Source organism: Periplaneta americana, chromosome 4, assembly GCF_040183065.1.
Source record: "Periplaneta americana isolate PAMFEO1 chromosome 4, P.americana_PAMFEO1_priV1, whole genome shotgun sequence".
Taxonomy (NCBI): Eukaryota; Metazoa; Arthropoda; class Insecta; order Blattodea; family Blattidae; genus Periplaneta; species Periplaneta americana.
The window spans coordinates 68,810,802-68,833,380 of NC_091120.1; the positions used below are offsets into that span (position 1 = coordinate 68,810,802).

Sequence of the window (22,579 nt, forward strand, 5' to 3'; positions counted from 1 at the left end):
AAAGGGTTACATCAGCTGCTTGTCTACGCGGATGACGTAAATATGTTAGGAGAAAATCCACAAACGATTAGGGAAAACACGGAAATTTTACTAGAAGCAAGTAAAGCAATAGGTTTGGAAGTAAATCCCGAAAAGACAAAGTATATGATTATGTCTCGTGACCAGAATATTGTACGTAGTGGAAACATACAAATTGAAGATTTATCCTCCGAAGAGGTGGAAAATTCAAATACCTTCGAGCTACTGTAACAAATATAAATGACACTCGGAGGAAGTTAAACGCAGAATAAATCTGGGAAATGCCTGTTATTATTCGGTTGAGAAGCTTTTGTCATCTAGTCTGCTGTCAAAAAATCTGAAAGTTGGAATTTATAAAACAGTTATATTAGGCTTGCCGGTTGTTCTGTATGATTGTGAGACTTGGACTCTCACTTTGAGAGAGGAATAGAGATTAAGGGTTTTTGAGAATAAGGTTCTTAGGAAAATATTTGGGGCTAAGAGGGATGAAGTTACAGGAGAATGGAGAAACTTACACAACGCAGAACTGCACGCATTGTATTCCTCACCTGACATAATTAGGAACATTAAATCCAGACGTTTGAGATGGATAGGGCGTGTGGTACGTATAGGTGAATCCAGAAATGCATATAGAGTGTTAGTTGGGAGACATGTAAAATGTTGACATGTTCCACATCTTAAAGCTTCATTGCTCATGTAAGATCTATGGAATAAAATAAATAAATGAATGAATGAATGAATGAATGAATGAATGAATGAATGAACCAGAGGGGAAAAAGACTTTTGGGAAGGCCGAGAGGCAGGTGGGAGGATAATATTAAAATGGATTTGAGGGAGGTGGGATATGATGAGACTGGATTAATCTTGCACAGGATAGCGACCGATGGCAGGCTTATGTAAGGGCGGCAATGAACCTCCGGGTTCCTTAAAAGCCATTTGTAAGTAAGTAAGTAACAACAACATTAACAAAAATATGCATACTCATGCTGAATTCGTCATGAATAATTGCTTGAAGAAAGCTACAATTCTGAATTCCTGATTTTACGACTCATTTCAATGATCCCAAGAGGATAAATTCTTCAAATCGCTCTCTTCCAGTCATCTGATTACAGTATTTAATTCATGAACCTTGATATATACAGAAAAATATATGAGTCATATCGTCCAGAAACAGAAGGAATGGATATGCTTCGCTGGTACCTGAATTGATGGCTGTACGGGAAACAATAAAGGTAGCAATTTGATGACCTTCTGCTGTCTTTTCAACAAGTCTGTCGCTTAGTTACTATCGGATGTATAAAAGTCTAGCGTCTCAAAATTGGTGTGCATCTGTCTTGTTTTATGTATAATGAATCAATTTCTGTATTCCACTTTATTTATCGTCTCCATAGCAACAGTGCTGCACTCAACATATGCAGTAAGTATTACGAAGTAGGCCTAATGTAAGATAGAAACGGTGTGAAGAAAGAAGGTTGCAAGGGAATGCTTTTATAATTTGAACCAACAGTTCCTAATATTAGCTTACTGTTCCATTTTTAAGCAGCAAATCAGGATTGAAATTTCGGGTGTTCATGTGGGACTTGTAGTAGACAAAGAAGTTGTTAGGGACTTAATTTCTGGGACTATCCTCGTTCTTTCTATCAATATTTCAACAATTCTCGAACACCATAATCACCATCACCATCATATTATCATAGTCTAGTATATTCAGTCACGAAGCTTGAGTTTATGAGGGTACTAGGAACAATACACTGTGCAGGTACTACTGCGTATTGTCTGTAATGAGGCGATAGTAGCGATCCTAGTGGTTAGCAACTATCTATGGATGCATATTTACTACGTATTGAGCTTCGTGACTGTATATACTAGGCTGTGATATTATCATAATCTCAAGATAAAGCATCCGATTTTGCCCATTTAGGTATACAAATTCAATAAAGGTAAACCAAACCTGAATAACGAAATGGAAAGATAAAGTAAAACGTTAACTGCAATAGATGTTACTGTGCACAGGAGAGAATTTGTATGTGATTAGACATTTCAGCTGAAAACAAAATAAGAGAGTAAGAAAATGTTCACATATATATGAAATGTTTTTCAGATTTAATATTGTGTCCCCTTTTACATCAGTCCTAGAAAGAAAAGTTTGAACTTAGTCCCACCATTTAAAGCAATAGTGCCACTATACATTATTCTGCATTATAGTGTGTTAAATTATTTTAAAATTGTGTTTTATATTTAAACCATATTGAATTTTATGTTAATGCAGTATTAATTATCCAAAGCAATTATGAAAAGAAATATAAATTTACCAGAGTCTTAAGAACACGTAATTTATTTCCAAATATTTTATATAGCTATCTGAATGCCGATCTGTCCAGCTAGCAATCTAGCAATCCGTCTGTCCTTCGAGAGTCTGACTAAATACCTAGCAATATGTTTATTTACTCTACCTATACTCATATCTGCGTGTCTATCTGCACAGATCTTTTCTTTGCATCTACCTTGTATTTTGATCTAAGAAAAAGAAAAGCAATCCTCTTCCTATAATTGTTTTTTTGAAAGATGGGACATGACAGGAGCGTTGCGATGGGAAAAACAACTGAATATCACAGCGTGGTAGGCCTGTTGCTATGGTAAAACGGCTGAGTTGCCAAACTTACAGTTGCCACGTGGCGAGTGCTTAATAACTCTCTTGGCGACATTTATTGTGCACACAATGTTAGCATTGGTACGTTTCGTCTTTGATTCTTTGTCGATTTTTGTATTGTTTTCTTCACCTTCCCGTCAATTGTCAATGAATGTTTTAAGGGGGGACTGAACTGAAAGTTGGTAATTTCCAAACTATAAAAGATACATGAATGATTTTTTGCATGCTAGTTCTGGGTATTACTTGGTACATACATACAAATTTTCAAAGCTGTAGTGTAAGACATATCAGCGTTATTAATTATTCATTTTAATTTCATGTTAATATTTTGATATCAATATAATTCCTATCTTGTGCTACAATTTCACAAATTTTTTAATATTTTTTTTTTCTCGAGGTAGCTTATGGCATGGTAAACATAGTTGTCATTTAGTTTACTGATGCTGTTATTAGGTTTCGAATAAAAAATTATTGAATTAAATCATTTTCACATTAAAAAAATCATGTATATTAGGAAATTAAAAATTTTTAAATTCAGTTATAGTTTGTTCTAAAAAAAATTGAATGCCAATTATCAAATATTGGAATACACTTAAACAGCAGAAAAATTGCGTAACAATATGCCAAAAAATGTGGAAGTAGATAACGTCAGCCATCTTAACGACAATTGCTACCTTCCATCAGCTGGCAGCATGGTAGTCCATATTGGCAACATGGCACTGTAGTTCCAAGCTCGGCCGCTTAACTGTCATGTCCCATCTTTCAAAAAAACAAGTATAATAACAGCTAGCCAAAATACTGACGCGTGCTGCACTCTATCGGTAAAGAGCGAAACTACTTCTGAGGATACCATATGGAATCATCAGACAAATCATAGCCTATGAGTCAGAGATTACAAAATGTTAGTGATTCCAAATGAACTCATTCGAGCAGAAAGGGTTAAGTTATTCAAAAGTCGGAAATAATTTTCAGAGAACCTTCTTTTTCAATTGATTCACTATTTCGGCTGTGGAAAATTAAATAAATGAATACCAATTCAAATTATCAATGTGATTTTTTAATTCGCAGCAGAAAATAATTATTTTGCCTATACAAACACCAATTGGACTTTTTTCAGCCTTATTATGAATGTAATTTAAATTGTTCAGCGCTTTAAGGAGATTCATAAACCTAAATGGATTGTACTATGGACCCTGTAATTTTTCATTGTGGAAGCTTGCAAAAAATTTGAAAACATTCCACCAGAATTTCTTCTGAATACTGTCTATCCCTTAAAAGATAGGATACTATTGATAAAGGAGAAGATGGCGACTAATGCTAATCCCTTATTCATCTTCGTAAAAAATCTTGGCTTCTTTTTCGATAATAATTTAGATTGGAATTTTCAAGTTAAAGAAACTATAAAAAAAATCTGTTCCTCCATTCACTGTCTGAGTCGCTTAAGAAACTTCTTTCCCCAGCAACTGAAACTTACCCTAGTACAAACCCTAGTAATGCCGCATTTCGATTATTGTGACGTTTTGTTAAGTAACCTAAGTTCTGAACTGTCAGTCAAGTTACAGCGAGTTCAGAATATGTGCGTCAGTTACGTATGCGACATCCGGCGATATGATCACATATCACCGTCCTTCGCAAGTCTTTCGTGACTCCGACTTAAAGAACGTAGAACTTTACACTCTTTGTCTTTACTCTTTCGAATTCTGCACACTTCAACACCAAATTACCTTTCGTTTCGTTTCCCTTATCTATACTCTAATCACAACGTAAGTACCAGATCACTTATCTGTGGCGCGTTAAGTATACCTCTTCATAGAACACCTTGTTATTCATCATCTTTTACAGTATCCACCTCGCGACAATGGAATTCCCTGTCACAAAGTATTAGGGGCTGCAAGACAATTAACACTTTTAAAAACAGCTTAAAAGATAAACTTCTTAGCATTTCACTCAAATCATACTGACTTAAACTATCAACTACATTGTTACCCCTTTCCTTTAGACATGCATCCTGATAGTGTTGTATTTTCAAAATTGTCTTATAATAATCTCTTCCTATTATCTAACATTATTTGAAATATATTAACATTCTATGTATTTTAGCTTATTCTGCTACATAGTTTGTATTTCAGTGTTTAATTAATAGTTCATAGTATTTTGTTGTTTAATTCGTAAATAACTCTTGTATACATGTAACTCTTATCTAAATTAAATTGTTGAATTCTTTGTAAGTTCATACATATGTATATATACTTTTTGCTGGTTGAGTGGAAGAGAAGGGCTTACGGCCTTAACTATGCCAGCTAAAATAAATAAATAAAAAAATAATAATAATGGTAATAATAATAATAATAATAATAATAATAATAATAATAATAATAATTATTATTATTATTATCATCATCATCATCATATTTGAATGTTTTAAAATTGATTTATATGTGAATAAACTCCATTCCTTTATGAAAAAAAACTATCATATTTCCCTACAAACTTACAGTACTTCTTAATAAAGATGACTTTCAAATCTATCTCGACTTCAGAATAACTCTACATACAGTTACAATACAATACTGTGATAGGCTTGTCATTTTAGGAATAAGACAATATTTCCGAAGTATCAGATATACATTTCTCGTAACGTAAGGAAGAAGATTCGGCTATTCTGTTGCTTTTTTTCGTGGAATGGATTGATTTTACAAATTGGGTACACCATGGGGACGGTTGGTATACATCATTCGTTATCTCGAGAAACCAAATGGTTGCGTGCGGCGTAGCATATAGTAAAAACTTTATGGTGGGGGTAAGTGAGCTCGCTTGCGACGAGTAGGAGCGTAGCGAGGGAAGGAAGCTTCTCAGTCCACATTCTTCTCTCCCTGACGCGCAGGTTGGTTTCATAGATAACGAATGATCTATAGTGCCATTTCAGTCTGGATGTTTCTGAGTAGAACGATTTCAAAGTGTTGCATTACAGTTTTGGATGGTTCTATCCGAATATTGAAAATTTTTGTTTGTGGCACTTTCACTCTTTCCCATATTCGCTTTTCAAATTCTAGTGCGAATCTTAAAGCTCTTACTCCACGTTCTTCTCCCATGAAAATACAATTTGTAACAGAATCCCACTTAACTTAAGGGGAGAATATATGTATCGGTAGGTCTCTATCTCTGTCATGGTAAATTGGTGCACTTTATGTACTCTTTTCTCTGAATGTATTTAAGGTAGAATCATGAAATTTTGCACAGTAGTAGACAACAATGTTTTTAATCATCCTTGGATTTTTCAGATTATAATGTTAGAAGTATTGAGATTTTTCACCAAACATATCTACACTCTCCCCTTAATTTCCACTTCGATTTACAGAACAGATTACACATACAAAATATCATGATCAAAACTTCATATTTCAGGCACTGACAATGGAGGAGATCATTTCAACCGGAAAGATACTGAGAAATCACTGTCAACCGAAGGCTGGAGTGTCGGATGGTAGGTATTCAAGCAGCAGAACGGACAATTAATTTTTATTGTGTTATTTGATTGGCTGGGTCATATTAAGAAAAAACTGCTAACTGAAGTATGCATTGGAATAAGAAAAGTTAGGGAGATAAGAAGATGTAGGATGATAGACATCATCATCATCATCATCATCATCATCATCATCATCATCATCATCATCACTCCAAGGATTAGTCAATTGCCCGTTCCGACTTCATAATTCATCAGTCCAACGTTTTCTAGGTCTCCCGACGTCACGTCTTCCTCTTGCTTGATAATTTCTTGCTAACAATGGATATCTCTCCTTACTCATTCCATTCATGTGTTCAATCCACTTTTGTCTATAATTCGTGACTTTATCCAATAAAGACTGTACTTTTAATTCTCTATAAAGTTTTGTACACCCTTTAACTTGTCTGAGGAACCTCATCTGCTCCGTTTGTATTCTATCTTTCTGTTTTTTTCGTTGGAGCCCAAGTTTCACATCCATACAATATTGTGTGAATTGCCATAATTTTATACATTTTTACTTCAGTTTCTTTTCTAACTTTTGCCATTTGATAGACAACATTAAGATGTATGGATCGTATGCGAATACTAAGAGAGAGGCAGGAAATTACAGAATATAAATAAGTCTCAGGCGGCAGTGTAAGCCTTCGGGTCCCTCCTACGTACAAGAAGAAAGAAAGAGCACAGCAATAGTGGCAAGCTATAGGTACTTTACTGCTTCGTATTTACATGTAAAACTATACAAATATCACTGATGAACTGTTAAGTTATTTGAGTAAATAAATAAATAAATAAATAAATAAATAAATAAATAAGTAAATGAATGAATAAATCAATGAATGAATAAATGAATAAATAAATAAATAAATAAATAAATAAATATATAAATGAATGAATGAATAAATAAAACAACCTCACTATGTTAACATTATACATTTTTGGTGTTGTGTGTTATATTACCTGATTGACTAAGATTGAGAGGATGATGCAAACACCATCGAAACTAGTCAATCAGGCAACATAACACCAAAAATTTATAATGTTAACACAGTGAAGTCTTTATTTATTTATTTAAATAATTTAACTGTCCATCAGTGATTACATAAGTGTTAAAAGAGTGTTTTTAAGCATGAAGATTGTACAAATATGTTAACTTTGTTTCAGAGGTCCTCGCAGAAGCTTCTAACGGCCATTTCACGGAAGATGATGCCTTCAAGGTGAGAGAAAATAAAGCCATTTCTACATACTAAATTCACTGCACCGAAGATGAATCTCTGAAGATCCAACATACCTTTCAGTAATCGAAAATGTTCTACAAAATAATGTTAGGTTTAATTGTTCAATATTTCATATATTAATTTTTTTCTTGTTTTCCAGTGTTACCTTGCCTGCATGATGGGGCTTTCACACTCGGTAAGGAAACATTTATTACAGTTTTAACTGACAATATTATTACGCCTGTATTATTATTATTATTATTATTATTATTATTATTATTACTCCCTGTGTTCCAAAACATGGTATAGAAAAATGTAATTAATTCTATTCCAAAATATGGTATACTATAGGTAGATTTGTTCAACTTCTCAGTAACATAATGTATCTTTGATACATCTTCTAGATACTTATTTGTTTAATAAATTAACATAATAAAACATAAACATTAGGTACATTTCATTCTGTGTGAAGTCAAATTAATAAAATAAAAAACAACATTGTTTTGAGAGAGGCAAATTAACATAAAAACTGCAATAAATTATAACCCTTTTTATACGACTGTTGAGCCTTAGATGTTCTATTCAAAATTGACTAGGTTCTTGTTACATTTTCTGCAACAGAAACACCACAGCAGGTGGCCATTTGATTTCTGTTCATAATGAACTATTCAAATATTATAGTTTGATGCACTATAGAAGATTAGAAACATTCACAACTGCATTGTCTGATAGTCCCTTCACTATTGAACAGAATAACACATCGCGAAACATTTCGTGCGCACATGTGCAATAATCAAATTTGTTTTGTTTGTTACTATATCATATTTTGGAACGGAGGAAGTATTATCATTATTTCATATGGCGACTACAATTAAGAAGCCACCGACGTAGCATAGATGGTAGTATGATTTCCTGCCGATCAGAAGTTGCGCTCGCACGTGGGTTCGATTTCTGGTTGGGTTTTTATATAGAAATGTGTGTTTATCGGAAGAAAATAATATTTTTTTTTTCAGCAGAGAGATGCGTTATCAAATATTTAATAAATGCCGGAAAATGAGAAACGACATGATATACGTTAACTTGTTATTCCAGGGAACGCCTCAATTTATACCCAGTGTACGTACTGTTTACTCATAAGATTAACATGTCTTTCCCTTCCCCTACACGTATTTTTATCATTCAGGAAAGTAGCCATTATAATTTTCCCGTATTAGTTTTAGCCCTGATCACGTATATAACAGATTGACCATCATAATGTTAAAAACGGTAGCATGTGGAAGAGAACAACCACCAGGATCGCCACCGTCGATTTAAAACAACCGCTAGATGGAAGTACAGTTTCTCCATGCAATTCAAATGAAAGTTATGATGAGACTCCTACTGTCGCTAGATGTCAGTATAGTAAACTTGATAAAAGTTGTTGCTGTCAAACCTATAAGGCTGAGCAATCTGTTAAATAGTGATCAGGGGTTTTAGTTAATGTTGCGTTAGAAATAGATACAGTAATGCACATATGAATAATGTAACTTATTACAGCTGAAAGATGGAAAATACCAGGCGGACATAACCATCCAAATGGCGGACGATCTACTGCCTCCAGAGATAAGCGCTAAGGTCAAGAATGTGGCCGAGAAGTGCCGCAATGCGGGAGACGGTGAGTGGTTGTCCGTGTAAATAACCTAGCCCTCATTGTCACAAATGTATATCTTAGGAAACTGTTTTGTCCACGCAATTGTATAAATTTTATGTGTTATCAGTAAGTAGGAAGGTAAATTCTTGCATTGTGATTCAAATGATAGAGTAGCCGGCCACGAACACCATGGACACAAGTTGGATCCCTTCTTTCCATTGGGATTTGGTATATCTCTTATTAGCATATATGACCGTTAAACGAGTTGGCCCGGGTTCAAATTTTAGTTGGGACAAGTAGTGTAGTTTCTTCCGACTTTTTCCTCAATCAACCAAAGCAGAATTGCTGGATAACTTTCGGCGTTTGATCTCGGACTCATTTCACCATTATAATTTCACTTCCCCTCTTTCATTATCATCTCGGTTTCTTTCCCATATTTCGGGCGTGCTCCGATGTAGAATCGGCTGCGAGACACCACCGAACTTGGATCTCGTGATATGTGGCCCTGTCTGTACTGTACTAGAGTTGAACAACGATCGAGAAAGCAAGACCAACAGCGTCCGCAAAGCGGAAAACCCGCATGACAGTATTGCGAACGTTCAAGACATTACATACTAAAATAGTAACAAAAGGTTAACGACGAGGAATAATTTTATTTATTATTTCAGAAGTATTTTTCTTTATTTCATTCTTCTGGGTAGTGTTCAACTCTCGAACGTCAAGCAGCCTTGAATCGTCACAGTTGTTTATACCAGACTGAACTTGTATTTGTTTTGGTAACCGTTTTATATATATATATATATATATATAAACTATCAAGCATCGTATTTTAAACATCATCTCTACCTTTCAGTGTACAATAATCCGCGCCCCAATCTTTATTTAATTGCTAGGCCCTTATCAAAAGACTAGGAATTTTTTTCGTTCTTATGTTTGAGATCAAGTGTACAATCTCAAGTAAAAATATATTAACGTTTTATTTAACGTTATGTTTTATGTTTCTTAGAAATACAAATTTAAATGAGATTTTTTTTTTCCATTTATATAACCATAAGTAATGTCTGATAATAGAACCACAACATTTTTGATAACTATGATACTTTTTTTCTTTTTGTTTGAATTAATCATCTCTAATGTTATTTATTTAAATGATGTTTATTCAAAGTTACGAAATCTTTCCATGCCGACAAAATACTATTTCGAGAATGATAAGCAAGGCTCGAAGCGTACGAGAGTTACGAAACGAGACTTGAAAGACAAGTGCAACGAATACAACGAGCGAGAGCGGTAATTTGTTCTTTTCTATACTGTACATTTTTACTCTGTGGACAACGTAAACACATCCCATCCAAACAGTCCTAGGTTCCATTCCCGGCGTGGGCAGTGGAAAATATTTATCTCCCGTCCAAGAGATTGGTTGTCTTTCTCTGTCATGTGATTTTAAGTCGGTATCAAAAGAGGTGGTAAAGAAGGTCAAAGAAGAAAGAAGGAAACAAATTATATGATAGAGATAAATTATTTGGGAATGTAGCTACTGCTTTCGTTTTACAGGTTTCGACAATGACTGTGAAACAGCTTTCGCACTGACAAAATGTGCCTATGCAGCTGACTCTGAGGTGAGGACTGAACCATTCCTTACATGTTTACTAGTCAACATTAAAAGTAAAGATAGTCTACTATATTGTAGTGCATATTGTTAATTTATGTTTCAGTTTTTCTACTTGCCGTGATGGCGTATGGAGAAATGACTGATGAAAAATGTTCCTGTCTTGGGTACTTCACAATCCCATGTGTCCTGCTTCGAGGTAGAGATTCCCCTATTCACATACCATGTAGAAGTAATATTTAATAAAGCTTTTTTCTATGCAGCATAATTCTTTAATTATTTCAGACAAAAATTCAAATGATCTTCCGATAAACCTTACATACCAAACGTCATTGATTATTTTCCTATTTAATTTTCATTTTATCACAACGATATTATTTCCAATTTTCCTTATCCCACGACGAAAAGCGCTGTGTATGAAGTGTGCCAACATGAAAGGAAGGGAGGTTATAGTAACACTTTCCGTTGCAATATTGGCCAACAGCGAGACTCATATTTCCTGATATATGCCGGGGTTGTCAGTTGTGTTGTGCATACTGCCCGTGTCTCACGTCCTGAACTGAGAGCTCCCTAGTGCTTATAACCACGCCTCTTAGGTCTGCTAGGACCGGAACGGCAGTTGCAGCGTGTGGCACGGCAGCATATTACATGTGCTGAAAACATTATCCTATGCCATTGCAGGGGTCTTTACTGTTTATAATACTGGATACTCTAAGCGTGGTTACCACTATCACTGTTATCTCTGATGACGTTGGCGATGTAAGTACACACTAGGCCACTCTTCGTTCAGTCTTTACAATTGCTGAATTGCCATAGAGCAGCATTTCTCAAAGTATGTTCCGGGGTTCCGTGAGCCCTGTATGATTTTAAATTTTGTTTTATACTTTTTTACTTGGTTATTTAACGACATTGTATCAACTACTAGGTTATTTTGCATCGATGGGATTGATGATAGCGAAATGGTATTTGGCGAGATGAGGTCGGGGATTCGCCAAAGATTACATGACATTCGCCTTACGGTTGGGGAAATCCTCGGGAAAAAAATCGAACCAGATAATCAGCCCAAGAGGAAATCGAACCCGCGCCCGAGCGCAACTCTGGATCGATAGGCAAGCGCCTTAGCCGACTGGGGTGCTTCGATGGCTATTTTATATTTAGTGGATACTATAAAAAAATATATTAAATGTTACGAAAATATGAATCAATAATAACATGAAACCACCGATAATAATAATAATAATAATAATAATAATAATAATAATAATCCAAGAATATGCGTAATAATATTCCAATAATATGCGTAATAACACTATGTTTAGGCCTAATGAACATCTAAAACGGAAAATACCCATAATACCACTTTTATCACTGGATTCTCTGCGTATGTGTCCACTAAAACAAAATACCGAAAAGAGAAAATGCAGAAGTATAGCATAAATGAGACTACAACTTTCCGCCATAAAACCAGATTGTAGGCTTAAAAAGCAAATACATTCGTCCCACTGAACAGAATTAGAGATACTAGCTCTCACTTGTCTGTTAACTATTAAATACTAATGAAATATTGCAAGGATTGCGCAGTTACACTTTAGATTAAAAGGGGTTTCGCGGTGGAAAAACGTTTGAGGAACACAGCCATAGAGGAAAGAGTTTACAGATGTGTTGTACACGTGACATCCGTAATCGCCATTAAGTCGATAATCTCAAGTAGAGACTGTAGTCTACAACTGGTATTAGTGTTTAGTTACAGGAACTGATAAGTATGACATAATTTGTTTTTTGAGGAGACAGCCTATACATTCGCTTGTCCATGGCTGATCTTGCTTCATAGCTGACGAAAGGAATCCTGAAAAGGCCGATGTGTTGAACGTAGGGTAGTAGGCACATGCGGTACACCGGACCTCCCACTCACTCCCTCTGCCTCTCGCCCCGCAAAGAAACAGCTCAGGAAGTGAGGCACGGGCAGTACTCTCAGCGAAGTGTAGTGAATGTAAGTAAAGGCGGTAGTGTCCAGGATGGTTTAACTCACATGATGCTAGTTTTATCCTCGTTAGAAGTTCGTTATTTTGCCACATTAGGGACAGGGAGTTGTTAGGCGTGTTCAGATGGGAATGATGGGAAAAATCTGGTTTTAAGTGTTGCCAATCTGACAGTTTTAAACAGATATTATGAATGCCATTATTTACAGGATTTCACAGATTTATAACATTGATATTATAATTCAAACTACAAAATCTTCTTTTTTTTTTTTTGTATAGCCGATTTAAAATTTAAGTCGGATGCAAAATACCAATATTAGCTACCTTTATCAGCTGATAAACGATTAGATCTTGGCAATCCTGTTATGTTTGAATGTAATAAACACACAGATCAGTTAACAGAGGATGTGTGTCAATGGTTTTTAGTTTAATGTTTAATCATCATAATTATTAATATGCACAAATATATTAAACCAGAAACCATATGGGGTTTGAATATTGTAATTAAACATTTAGTCTAAACTGATAAATCATCACACACTCCTTTGGGAAGTATTATGAAATGTAATACTTACTTATGGCTTTTAAGGAACCCCTGAGGTTTACTGCCGCCCTCACATAAATTTCGAAGATGAGTGAAATTAATTAGAAAAAAATTGAAGTCTTTATGAAAAGTTAACAAGAAAAGCAGAATAACAAACAAGAGGCACAATACATTATAAATCTACACATATTCTAGCTTATGATAAGATATTGATCATTAGTAAGTAACAACTAGTTTGGGAGAGGTATTTGTTTCTTTGGATAGAGGGAGCAAAATATTGGATTAGTGTTTCATGAGAGTAAAATGAAGCACAATCATTTGGGGCAACTTTGCTTCATTTCTATCATAATCATTTTTATACTTACCTAGTGTCTATTGAATTTGATGTTTAAAGAAATCATTTCAGGAAACTACTTATTTTATGGGTTGAGATATAAATATAAAAATCATATTTTAAATAGATGAAATTTGACATTTAATGGTGATACAAAGTTACACGGCTGATTGGGGTAACTTTGTTTCACACATGTGTTTCCTTCTTAAATTCAATTCTCAATATTCCCTTTCAAATTCAAGGTAATTTTTGACCATACATTAAGAACATACAATTAATTATATTAGATTATATTTCGTATGAAGTCACAAAAAAAAGTTCATTGAAAACGTAGAACATTTACTGTAAGAATAAAACATACTGGTACTAGAATAGAAAATATAAATACAATCGTTGTGTGTTTACTGCCTACATATACGCGTACTTTATAAAAATATTAGTAAGATCAATGATAAATTGTGCCATTGAAGTATGGATCGAAATAAAAACGATGAAAGGAAACTTGGTTTATTTGAAAGGATGAAAGAACAATATTTGGTCTAACATAATATGAAAATAGACAGTGTCGAAAGCGATATAACAAAGAATTATATGAATTACAACAAATCAGACACTAATAATATAATAAATTCAGTGATATTAAGAGAGGCAGGATGTAGGTCATATGAATTAAATTGATTCCACACAAAAGGTAATTATTATTTGGTAATCCTGGAGGACACAGGACGCGGATGTTCCAATTGAATATGGACAGAAGGGTTTGAGGAGACTGGAAGGACTCTGAGATGTAAGTATTGAACAAGACTGGCGAAACATAGAAAAAAGATGATGACAATTTTTAGGAGGCTAGGGTTCACACCGGAACTTGGGTTCACAGCTGATAATGATGATGATATTATATGCTAGATAGTAAATTATAAGATGGTAAATGCATTCCTGTGAAACGATAATCACCAATTAGGAACAGGATGCTTTATTCATAAAAGAATAAAATCAGCAGTAAAAAAGGTCGAATTTATCAGTGATAGGTTATCGTATTTAGTACTTAAGGGTAGATGGTGCGATATCGTAGTTATATGGGTAAATCCTCATGCCCCTACAGAAGAGAAAGACGACCATATAAAGGATAGCTTCTATGAGGAACTGGAACAGACTTTTGATCAGTTACCTAGGTATCACATGAAAATTTTATTGGGGGATTTCAATGCTAAAGTAGGAGGGAGGGTATTTTTAAACCGACTATTGGAAAAGAGAGCCTACACATAAATAGTAATGACAATGGAGTTAGGTTAATCAACTTTGCCACATCAAAAAATTTAATTGTCAAAAGTACAACAATCCCCCATAAGGATATACATACATATATTTGGACTTCTCCATATGGGTATTCTTCACCTCACATAATTAGGAACATTAAATCCAGACGTTTGAGATGGGCAGAGCAGCACGTATGGGTGAATTCAGAAATTCATATAGAGTGTTAGTTGGGAGGCCGGAGGGAAAAAGACCTTTAGGGAGGCCGAGACGTAGATGGGAAGATAATATTAAAATGGATTTGAGGGAGGTGAGATATGATGATAGAGAATGGATTAATCTTGCTCAGGATAGGGACCAATGGCGGGCTTATGTGAGGGCGGCAATGAACCTCGGGTTCCTTAAAAGCCAGTAAGTAAGTAAGTAAGTAAGTAAGTAAGTAAGTAAGTAAGTAAGTAAATGCATTCCTTAAAATAATGGTAGGTGTACTGCCATTACAAATACTATTGTTAAAATACCTGATAATAAGTTTATATAACAAGTTCACGTTCAGTGTGTGTTAAGTCGTAAAGATATACATTGAAACATTCACTTATTGTTCTAAAATGTCGGCACATGTGCTCTTTGTACTTACACATTTCATGCAACAGTTGAAACCACTTGAAAAAGACAATTTAAGGTAGGCTATTTAACGACGCTGTACAAAATATGCTCTGTTGGAATAACTCTTCTCGGGTTCTTAGCCAGGTGAGTTAAATTGTTGCTTTCAAAGTTTTTATGACTAGCTCTGCCATCTTCTTCAGATATCCCTGAATCTAGTCATCGAAAGCTTGAAAGCAACAATCCAGTTCACATGGCTGAGAACCCGAGAAGAGCTAAGGCTGGTTCACAATAAACCGGGAACGGAAATGACAACGAGAACGAGAACGGAAATATTGTTAAAATAAATGTATTTAAATACATTTCCCGGTTTATTGTGAACCAGCCTTTATTCGTTATCCAACGCCGGGAAAGCCTCGAGTCCTACAAATGCTCTGTTATCCAGTATTGATGAAACTGGTAGCAAAAAGATATCATTTTATAAAGACATGCAAGAGAATTCAAAATTTAATTAAGTTACTTTACATACACTTGGCAGTTTGAAAAATCACAAAATAAACTCAAGCAAATAAATCAGTCTAAAAGGGATTCGAACCCACGAAGATCTGAAGTACAACTTTCGTTCGATACTATTAGACTTCATTCACACATTCTTGATATCTTGTGGTAAAATTATAATTCACTTGCAAACGTTCCACTTTCGTAATTCCTCTAATTTCTGTTCTTACGCAAGTTCTTTACAGTGTGGAAGTAGCCTAATTTATGTACTCAATTTTTTTTCGGATTCCCCAGAAATAAGAGTCGCATAGGTTAGATCTGGAAAACGTATGGGCCTTAAATCGCTAGAAATTATCCCGTCATCAAAAAACTTCCTCATTCATTTCTTATCACACTGCTGGAGTAACGGTTAGTATTCCTGACCTCGAATTGCAATTAGTACCGTATGCTGTATGTAGCATTTTTGCTTATACGTAGTACAGTCATTAAGTTCTAATACTGAGCGCATAGTGGCGTTGTGGTGCACTATAGCGCATAGGTGGCGCCATGGTATGATACCTTGTCAGTTAGTCTCTCGACCCAACAAGAGACAGTTGAGTGCATGCACTGTAAGCAGAACTACGGTCTTTGTTGTGACGGTGATTTGAATGCGCGCGTCGGAACTCGAGTATGTTGCAGTTTGAGCAACGGGCAAACGTCACGTTCTGTCAGAAATTAGGCGAAACTGCTATAACCGATCATAACTGGAGACGAAACATGGTGTTTCCTTTACGACCCGCAACTGAAGCGACAATCCGCCACCTGGAAAACGCCATTATTTCCACGACAGAAAAATCCGCAACAAGACAGGTCAAAAGGCAAGGTGATGCTTTAACAGTTTTTTTTTTTATTCAAATGGAATTGTTCACATATAATTCATCCCACAAGGTGCAACTGTAGACAAAGAGATTCTTGGCCGTTTAAGCAATTCAATTCGTCGTAAGCGTCCTGAGATTTGGCATAGGAAGAATTGGCTGTTGCTACACGACAACGCCCCTGCACATCGCTCCATCCTTGTCCAAGAGGAACTTGCAAGGCAACAGGTCGCTGTTTTGCCACACCCTCCGTACTCACCTGATCTCGCACCATGCGATTTTTTTTCTCTTTCCCCTCATGAAATCAATCCTTGGAGGGCGTAATTTTTATGCGGCCGAAAAGGTCGTGACTGCCACAAGAGAAGCCGTAAGGCATCTTCCTGCCAACATCTTTCAGCGGTGCTTCCAGCAGCTACACCAACGTTGGCAGACGTGCATAGCGGCCAACGGCGACTATATTGAGGGAGGATGTCGATCTGTTTAAGTGTACGCCGTATCACGCGGCATCTTCTGAGACATCCAGATTCTTGTGGGTGCCTACCCTTCAGGCGTCAGTGTCAGAACTTAATGACTGTACCACGTATTGTGTTATTTGGAAATGCAAGAGAACACATTACAAGCTTCATAAAATTCTTAACGCAGGAAGCAATCAAAATAGCACTTTAAATAAATGTAAACTAGACAAAATACAAGGTGTCTCAGGAGGAATGTAAAATACTTCACAATAATGTAGTTTGGGTTAACCTACATCGATTTAACCTGATATACGTTTGTCCGAAATATAACGAATTGTACGAATTAAATGTCAAGTGATCATGTATTGAATTGCGTGTGTTGCGCTGGCATTACGGTGCTCAGATGCTGCCATTTGCAAAAGATCTGGCGTAACACGTCAAGTATAGTACACGGAGCCGCAAGACTTTCCAAGTATTTCTCCTCTTAATTTCTCCCCAACCATTAGATTTCGGGCATAGGAATATCAGATTAAATCGAGTAACTTAATTTACCCAAACTTCATTATCCTGAAGTATTTTGTTCCTCCTCAGAGATTCTGTATGTAGTAATATGAAGAAATATTCAAGACAGTAGCTCATTAAAACTTGGGAATTAATAATTCGGAAATGTCCAAGAATTCAGATATTTAGACAGACAATTAAGACACTGGAAAGTAATGAATACAGATATTTCTCAAAGATTATTGAATTACAGTAGAGCAGCGGTGGCGAAAATGTAACCGTGCGCGGAGCCACTGTGTAACCTGCAATGTGCATAACACCTATGGAGGGAGGCGGACACCCGAAGGGGAAGTGAAGAAACTGTCTGATTTATTAACGGATTTTCATTTTCCTTACGTCAAGCACTTAAATATAATTTTATACAGTACAAGGATACAAACTAATGTTTAGTAAGTATAACGAAGAAAGAAATGAACAATAAATGAGCAATATCACAACCTAAAATTAACTGTCTTCAGAATGTCTCTGCGACAAAGTTTCAAAATCAGGAATTATGTCACTTACTGCCAGTTGATCACGAAGGTATTTGTCTGTCAGTCGTGATCTAAATTTGGTTTTTACTATTTAGTTGTTGAAAATAACTTTTCACAAACGTAAGTTGTAGCGAACAGAGCAAGCGAAAGAACGAAGCTTCGGATATTTATTTTTTGGCAAAGATTTGAAACTTCAACATTTGTCAAGTCCTTACATCTAGCTTTCATTAGACATCACACAGTAAATCAGTGAGTTCAAATTGAAGAGCTAACCGCATTATTCGTACATCTGCTGAAAAATGGTCGACGTACAGAGATGATGATTATGATGATGATGATGACGATGATGATGATAATGATGATAACAACAATAACACTTAACCTTTTAATGTTTCATCAGTAACATGTAGTATAATGCCGTTTTATGTTATACAACCGTTTTCCTCGTAATACTTGTGAACAAATCATGCATTTGATATTCCCATCGTATTGACAGCAAAAAAATGCGTCCTCCCATCCTACTTGGAACTTTCGTACATGGTTTCGAGAGAGACATACGCCACTCGCAGGTCAGAGACAAATACAAATGGAACGGAGTTTGACTCCAGTGAGTGAGAGGGTGGGGGTTGGCAGAGATTAGAAGCAAGCGAAATGCACAGCTATCACTGCGAGCCACAATGTCTCGCGAGTCACGTTCTCGCCACGGCTGCAGTAGAGCATCGATTATCCGAAACATTGGTGACGGGAGGTATTCGGATAACCGATCATTTACGAAAACAAATTGTACCGGTGTCATAGGAGCAGTATGAAACAAAGAAACACTGATACTAAACACAAAACTGTACATACAGTATATATTTTGTAACATACGTCTTACAAATAAGATACAAAAAACTGATTAGCCTAGTTTGACAAGTTCAAAACGGCCATTAAAGTAAGCCTAGAGTTTAGAAAACGATCCAAACTTTTCTTTTTTTGCTTCAGAGCTGAGACTCGTTTTTTTTTGCCGCCAAATCTCGCAAACAGCGCTAGCGAAACTTCTACATGACGCGCGCGCAAATTCAAATTTCCCGACTGGAGCGCTTTCGGTTAACCGATGTTTCGGTTGATTGGTATTTTGATAATCGATGCTCTACTGTAAAACAAATGTTTCTGGACTGAAGTCCATACTGCCTTCCAAAATTTTTCTGCTGCAACAAAAATGCGCTGTTATAAAACAATAATTCAGCCATTCCTACAGCAAAGTGCAGAAACTTGGACTCTTAACTAAAAAGGAAAAAGTAATATAAAAAAAGAGATATTGTGCAAACGTTTTGGTCCAGTAAACGAGGATGGCATTTGGAGAGCAACGAAAAAATTGAGAGATTGGAATATTGATTTTGAAACCGGAAATAATAAAAATTGCAAATATCAAAACTAACTCTAAAGAGGTGTGACATGTGTTGAGGAAATAATATACATACTTCCTTATTTAAAAATCTATGCCAGGAATACTGTATCTCACCGGACGTAGACCATTGGGCAAACCTAAATGGAGATGGAAATATCAAGTTCACTGGGACCTAGATCTCAAAGAGGAAACTGAAGATAAAGCGCATGATATAATAAAATGTGGGTCCTAAAGTTTGGGAATTGCTGAGGTGTTTGTGGGGATGAGCTCCTACAATCTATAAAATACCTCCATAGCTTGCGGCTTATAGCCTCTTCCCATTAAACTCCTATCACCTACCTGCACGTGGTGGAGCTGCTTTTACTGAAGGTGAAGGTGTGTCTGGCGAGTTTTCGGCGCCATACAACCGATCAGCTCAGGGAAGGTAGATCTCTTTAGCCTTGATAGGCAATCTACCTAGGAGAAGGTACTCCGAAATAAAACCCGGTCCTCCAGAGTGGAGGTTGTGCAGTGGGCTGGTTACCCACTCACGTAAAATCTTACCAACTCATAAGTCTCTAAGGAATCAGCCGGATAGCAATCAATTAAGACGACAAGGCCATAATAAAGGACAACGAACTGGTATTAAAGATATTTTACATGTAGGAACCTAGAATATAAGAGGAGGATTCAATATAAAGGAACTGGAGCTCATAGAAAACTTGAAACAACGAAATATCAATATCGCCGTTATAATAGAAACTAAGAAGAAATTGAGAGGAACAAAAGACTTAAAGAACTATACTTTGATCTACAGTGGAGTTGAACAAACACAACGAGCAGTGGGCGGAGTAGGTATCCTAATAGATGAAAAATGGAAAAGAAAGATAGAATCTTATGTCTACATAAATGAAAGAATAGTGATTGTTAGATTTAAAATCGATATAGGACATTTATGTGTCATAGGGGTATACGCACCTGAGGAAGGAAGACGTGAAGATACTGAAATATTTTATGAAGAATTACAAAAACAAGTGAATAAATACAATAAAACTGATCACATGTTAATATTAGGAGACTTGAATGCCCGAGTAGGAAATGTACCAATAGTAAATATAGTGGGGGCATTTGGTGAAATTACCTTAAATGAAAATGGTAAAACACTACGAGATTTTGCTACTTTTAATCCGCTTAAAATTACCAACACCTTTTTTCGAAAGAAAGACATAAATAAATATACTTGGAATGCAAGGGGCTCACGCTCAATAATTGATTATGTAATAGCCAATAAGAAAATGTCTTCCCAAATTCGAGATACCCCGTATTTAGAGGCAATGATATAAGCTCCGATCACTTTTTAGTTACTTCAAAGGTTGAAATATGGGCAAGATGGAAGAAACAAAAATGTTGAACGAAACTTCAAAATCAGAATTTTAAATTTAAGGTGCATCTTCTACAGGAAGAGAGTATATGGAACTTATACCTACAAAGACTCACACGTGAACTGCAAATGGTTGAAACTAAAGACAATATTGAAGAAGAATGGAGTAGGTTAAAATCAGCAATATTGAAAATAGTTAATGAGGTACTTGGAAAAAGTAAAACATCAAATCGGAAAAGGGGTCTGAAAATATGGAACACAGAAATAGCTAATAGTATTAAAGAAAAGCAGGATGCTTATAAATCATACTTACAAACACGAACGGATGAAGCTTGGGAAATATATAAACAGAAAAGAAATAAAACAAAAAATTTGATAAAAAGATCTCATAGTGAATCTTGGGAAAGATTTATTGCTAACATTGAACATGACATCCACGGAAGACAGAACGTAGCCTTTAAGCTCATGAAACATATGAATAAAGCAGAGAAAGATACTGCAAGTATTAACATTATTACAGAACACCAATGGATACAACACTACAGAAACTTATGGTATGATGAAAACTGTGAAGAGAATTATTATGTAGAAAGTGACGGTAGTTCTACAGATCAAATAGACATAAAAGAATTAGAAGCGGCTTTAAAAGTAACAAAAAATAGAAAAGCTACTGGATTGGACGGAATTAATCCTGAACTAATTAAATATGATGGAATGATATTAAAATTCTGTTTCCTTCATTTTCTGAACATGTGTTGGAAAAAATGTTCAGTGCCCATGGAATGGAATATAGCCAAAGTTATTTCCCTATTCAAGAAAGGTAATAGAAATGACACAGGAAACTATAGAGGAATAACCTTATTAGATGTAGGATATAAAATCTATGGAAAAATTCTTAATCAAAGATTACAAGCTATTGCTGATGTAGTAATATCAGAGGAACAATCAGGCTTTAGAAAGGAACGCTCATCTAGTGATAATATATTTATAATGAGGCAGATTATTGAAAAACGTCGAGAATTTGGTTTGGAAACACACTTAGCATTCATTGACTATGAAAAAGCTTTCGATAAAGTGAAAAGACCCCTTTTATGGAAAATTCTGGAAATAAGAGGTTTTCCTAAGCACCTTATTAGTGCCGTTAAGAGTTTATATGTAAATACCAAAATAGTTATTAGCTCAAGTTTTAAAGTGTCAGAAGCAATTTTAACAAATTTAGGTGTTCGACAAGGGTGCAGTTTATCACCCACTCTGTTCAATTCATATATTGACGATCTAGTTTTGAAGTGGAAAGATGAAATACAGACTGCGATTAAAATAGAATCTAGCACACCTTTAAATACTTTACTATACGCTGATGATCAAATAATTATCCAGGAAACAGAAGATAACCTACAAAGAGCAGTGTATAGATTAAGCCAAAATGCAATATTTTACAATCTAACTATATCTGCAAACAAAACAAAGGTAATGGCTTTTAAAGGGAAAAATCCTGTTAGATCTAAGATACTAGTAAATGGAAACATTTTAGAACAAGTATCCCACTTCAATTATCTAGGATGTGATATTAGTTTTAATAATGAGAAAGATATTGAGAAGAAAGTTAATAGATTTCAGATGATATATGGAACAATTGGAAGAACTTTAGGAAGAA

At 35.4% G+C, this 22,579-nt stretch overlaps 1 protein-coding gene across 1 annotated transcript; it reads left to right on the top strand.

Moving 5' to 3' along the window:
- The first annotated feature begins 1,283 nt into the window (after nt 1-1,283).
- LOC138698820 (general odorant-binding protein 72-like) lies at nt 1,284-10,891 on the top strand. Its single transcript, XM_069825040.1, has 7 exons — nt 1,284-1,435; nt 6,074-6,152; nt 7,335-7,387; nt 7,548-7,583; nt 8,924-9,041; nt 10,569-10,633; nt 10,730-10,891. Exons 1-7 carry the CDS (start codon nt 1,367-1,369, stop codon nt 10,745-10,747), a joined length of 438 nt encoding a protein of 145 aa, XP_069681141.1. The 5' UTR covers nt 1,284-1,366; the 3' UTR covers nt 10,748-10,891.
- The last annotated feature ends 11,688 nt before the right edge of the window (nt 10,892-22,579 follow it).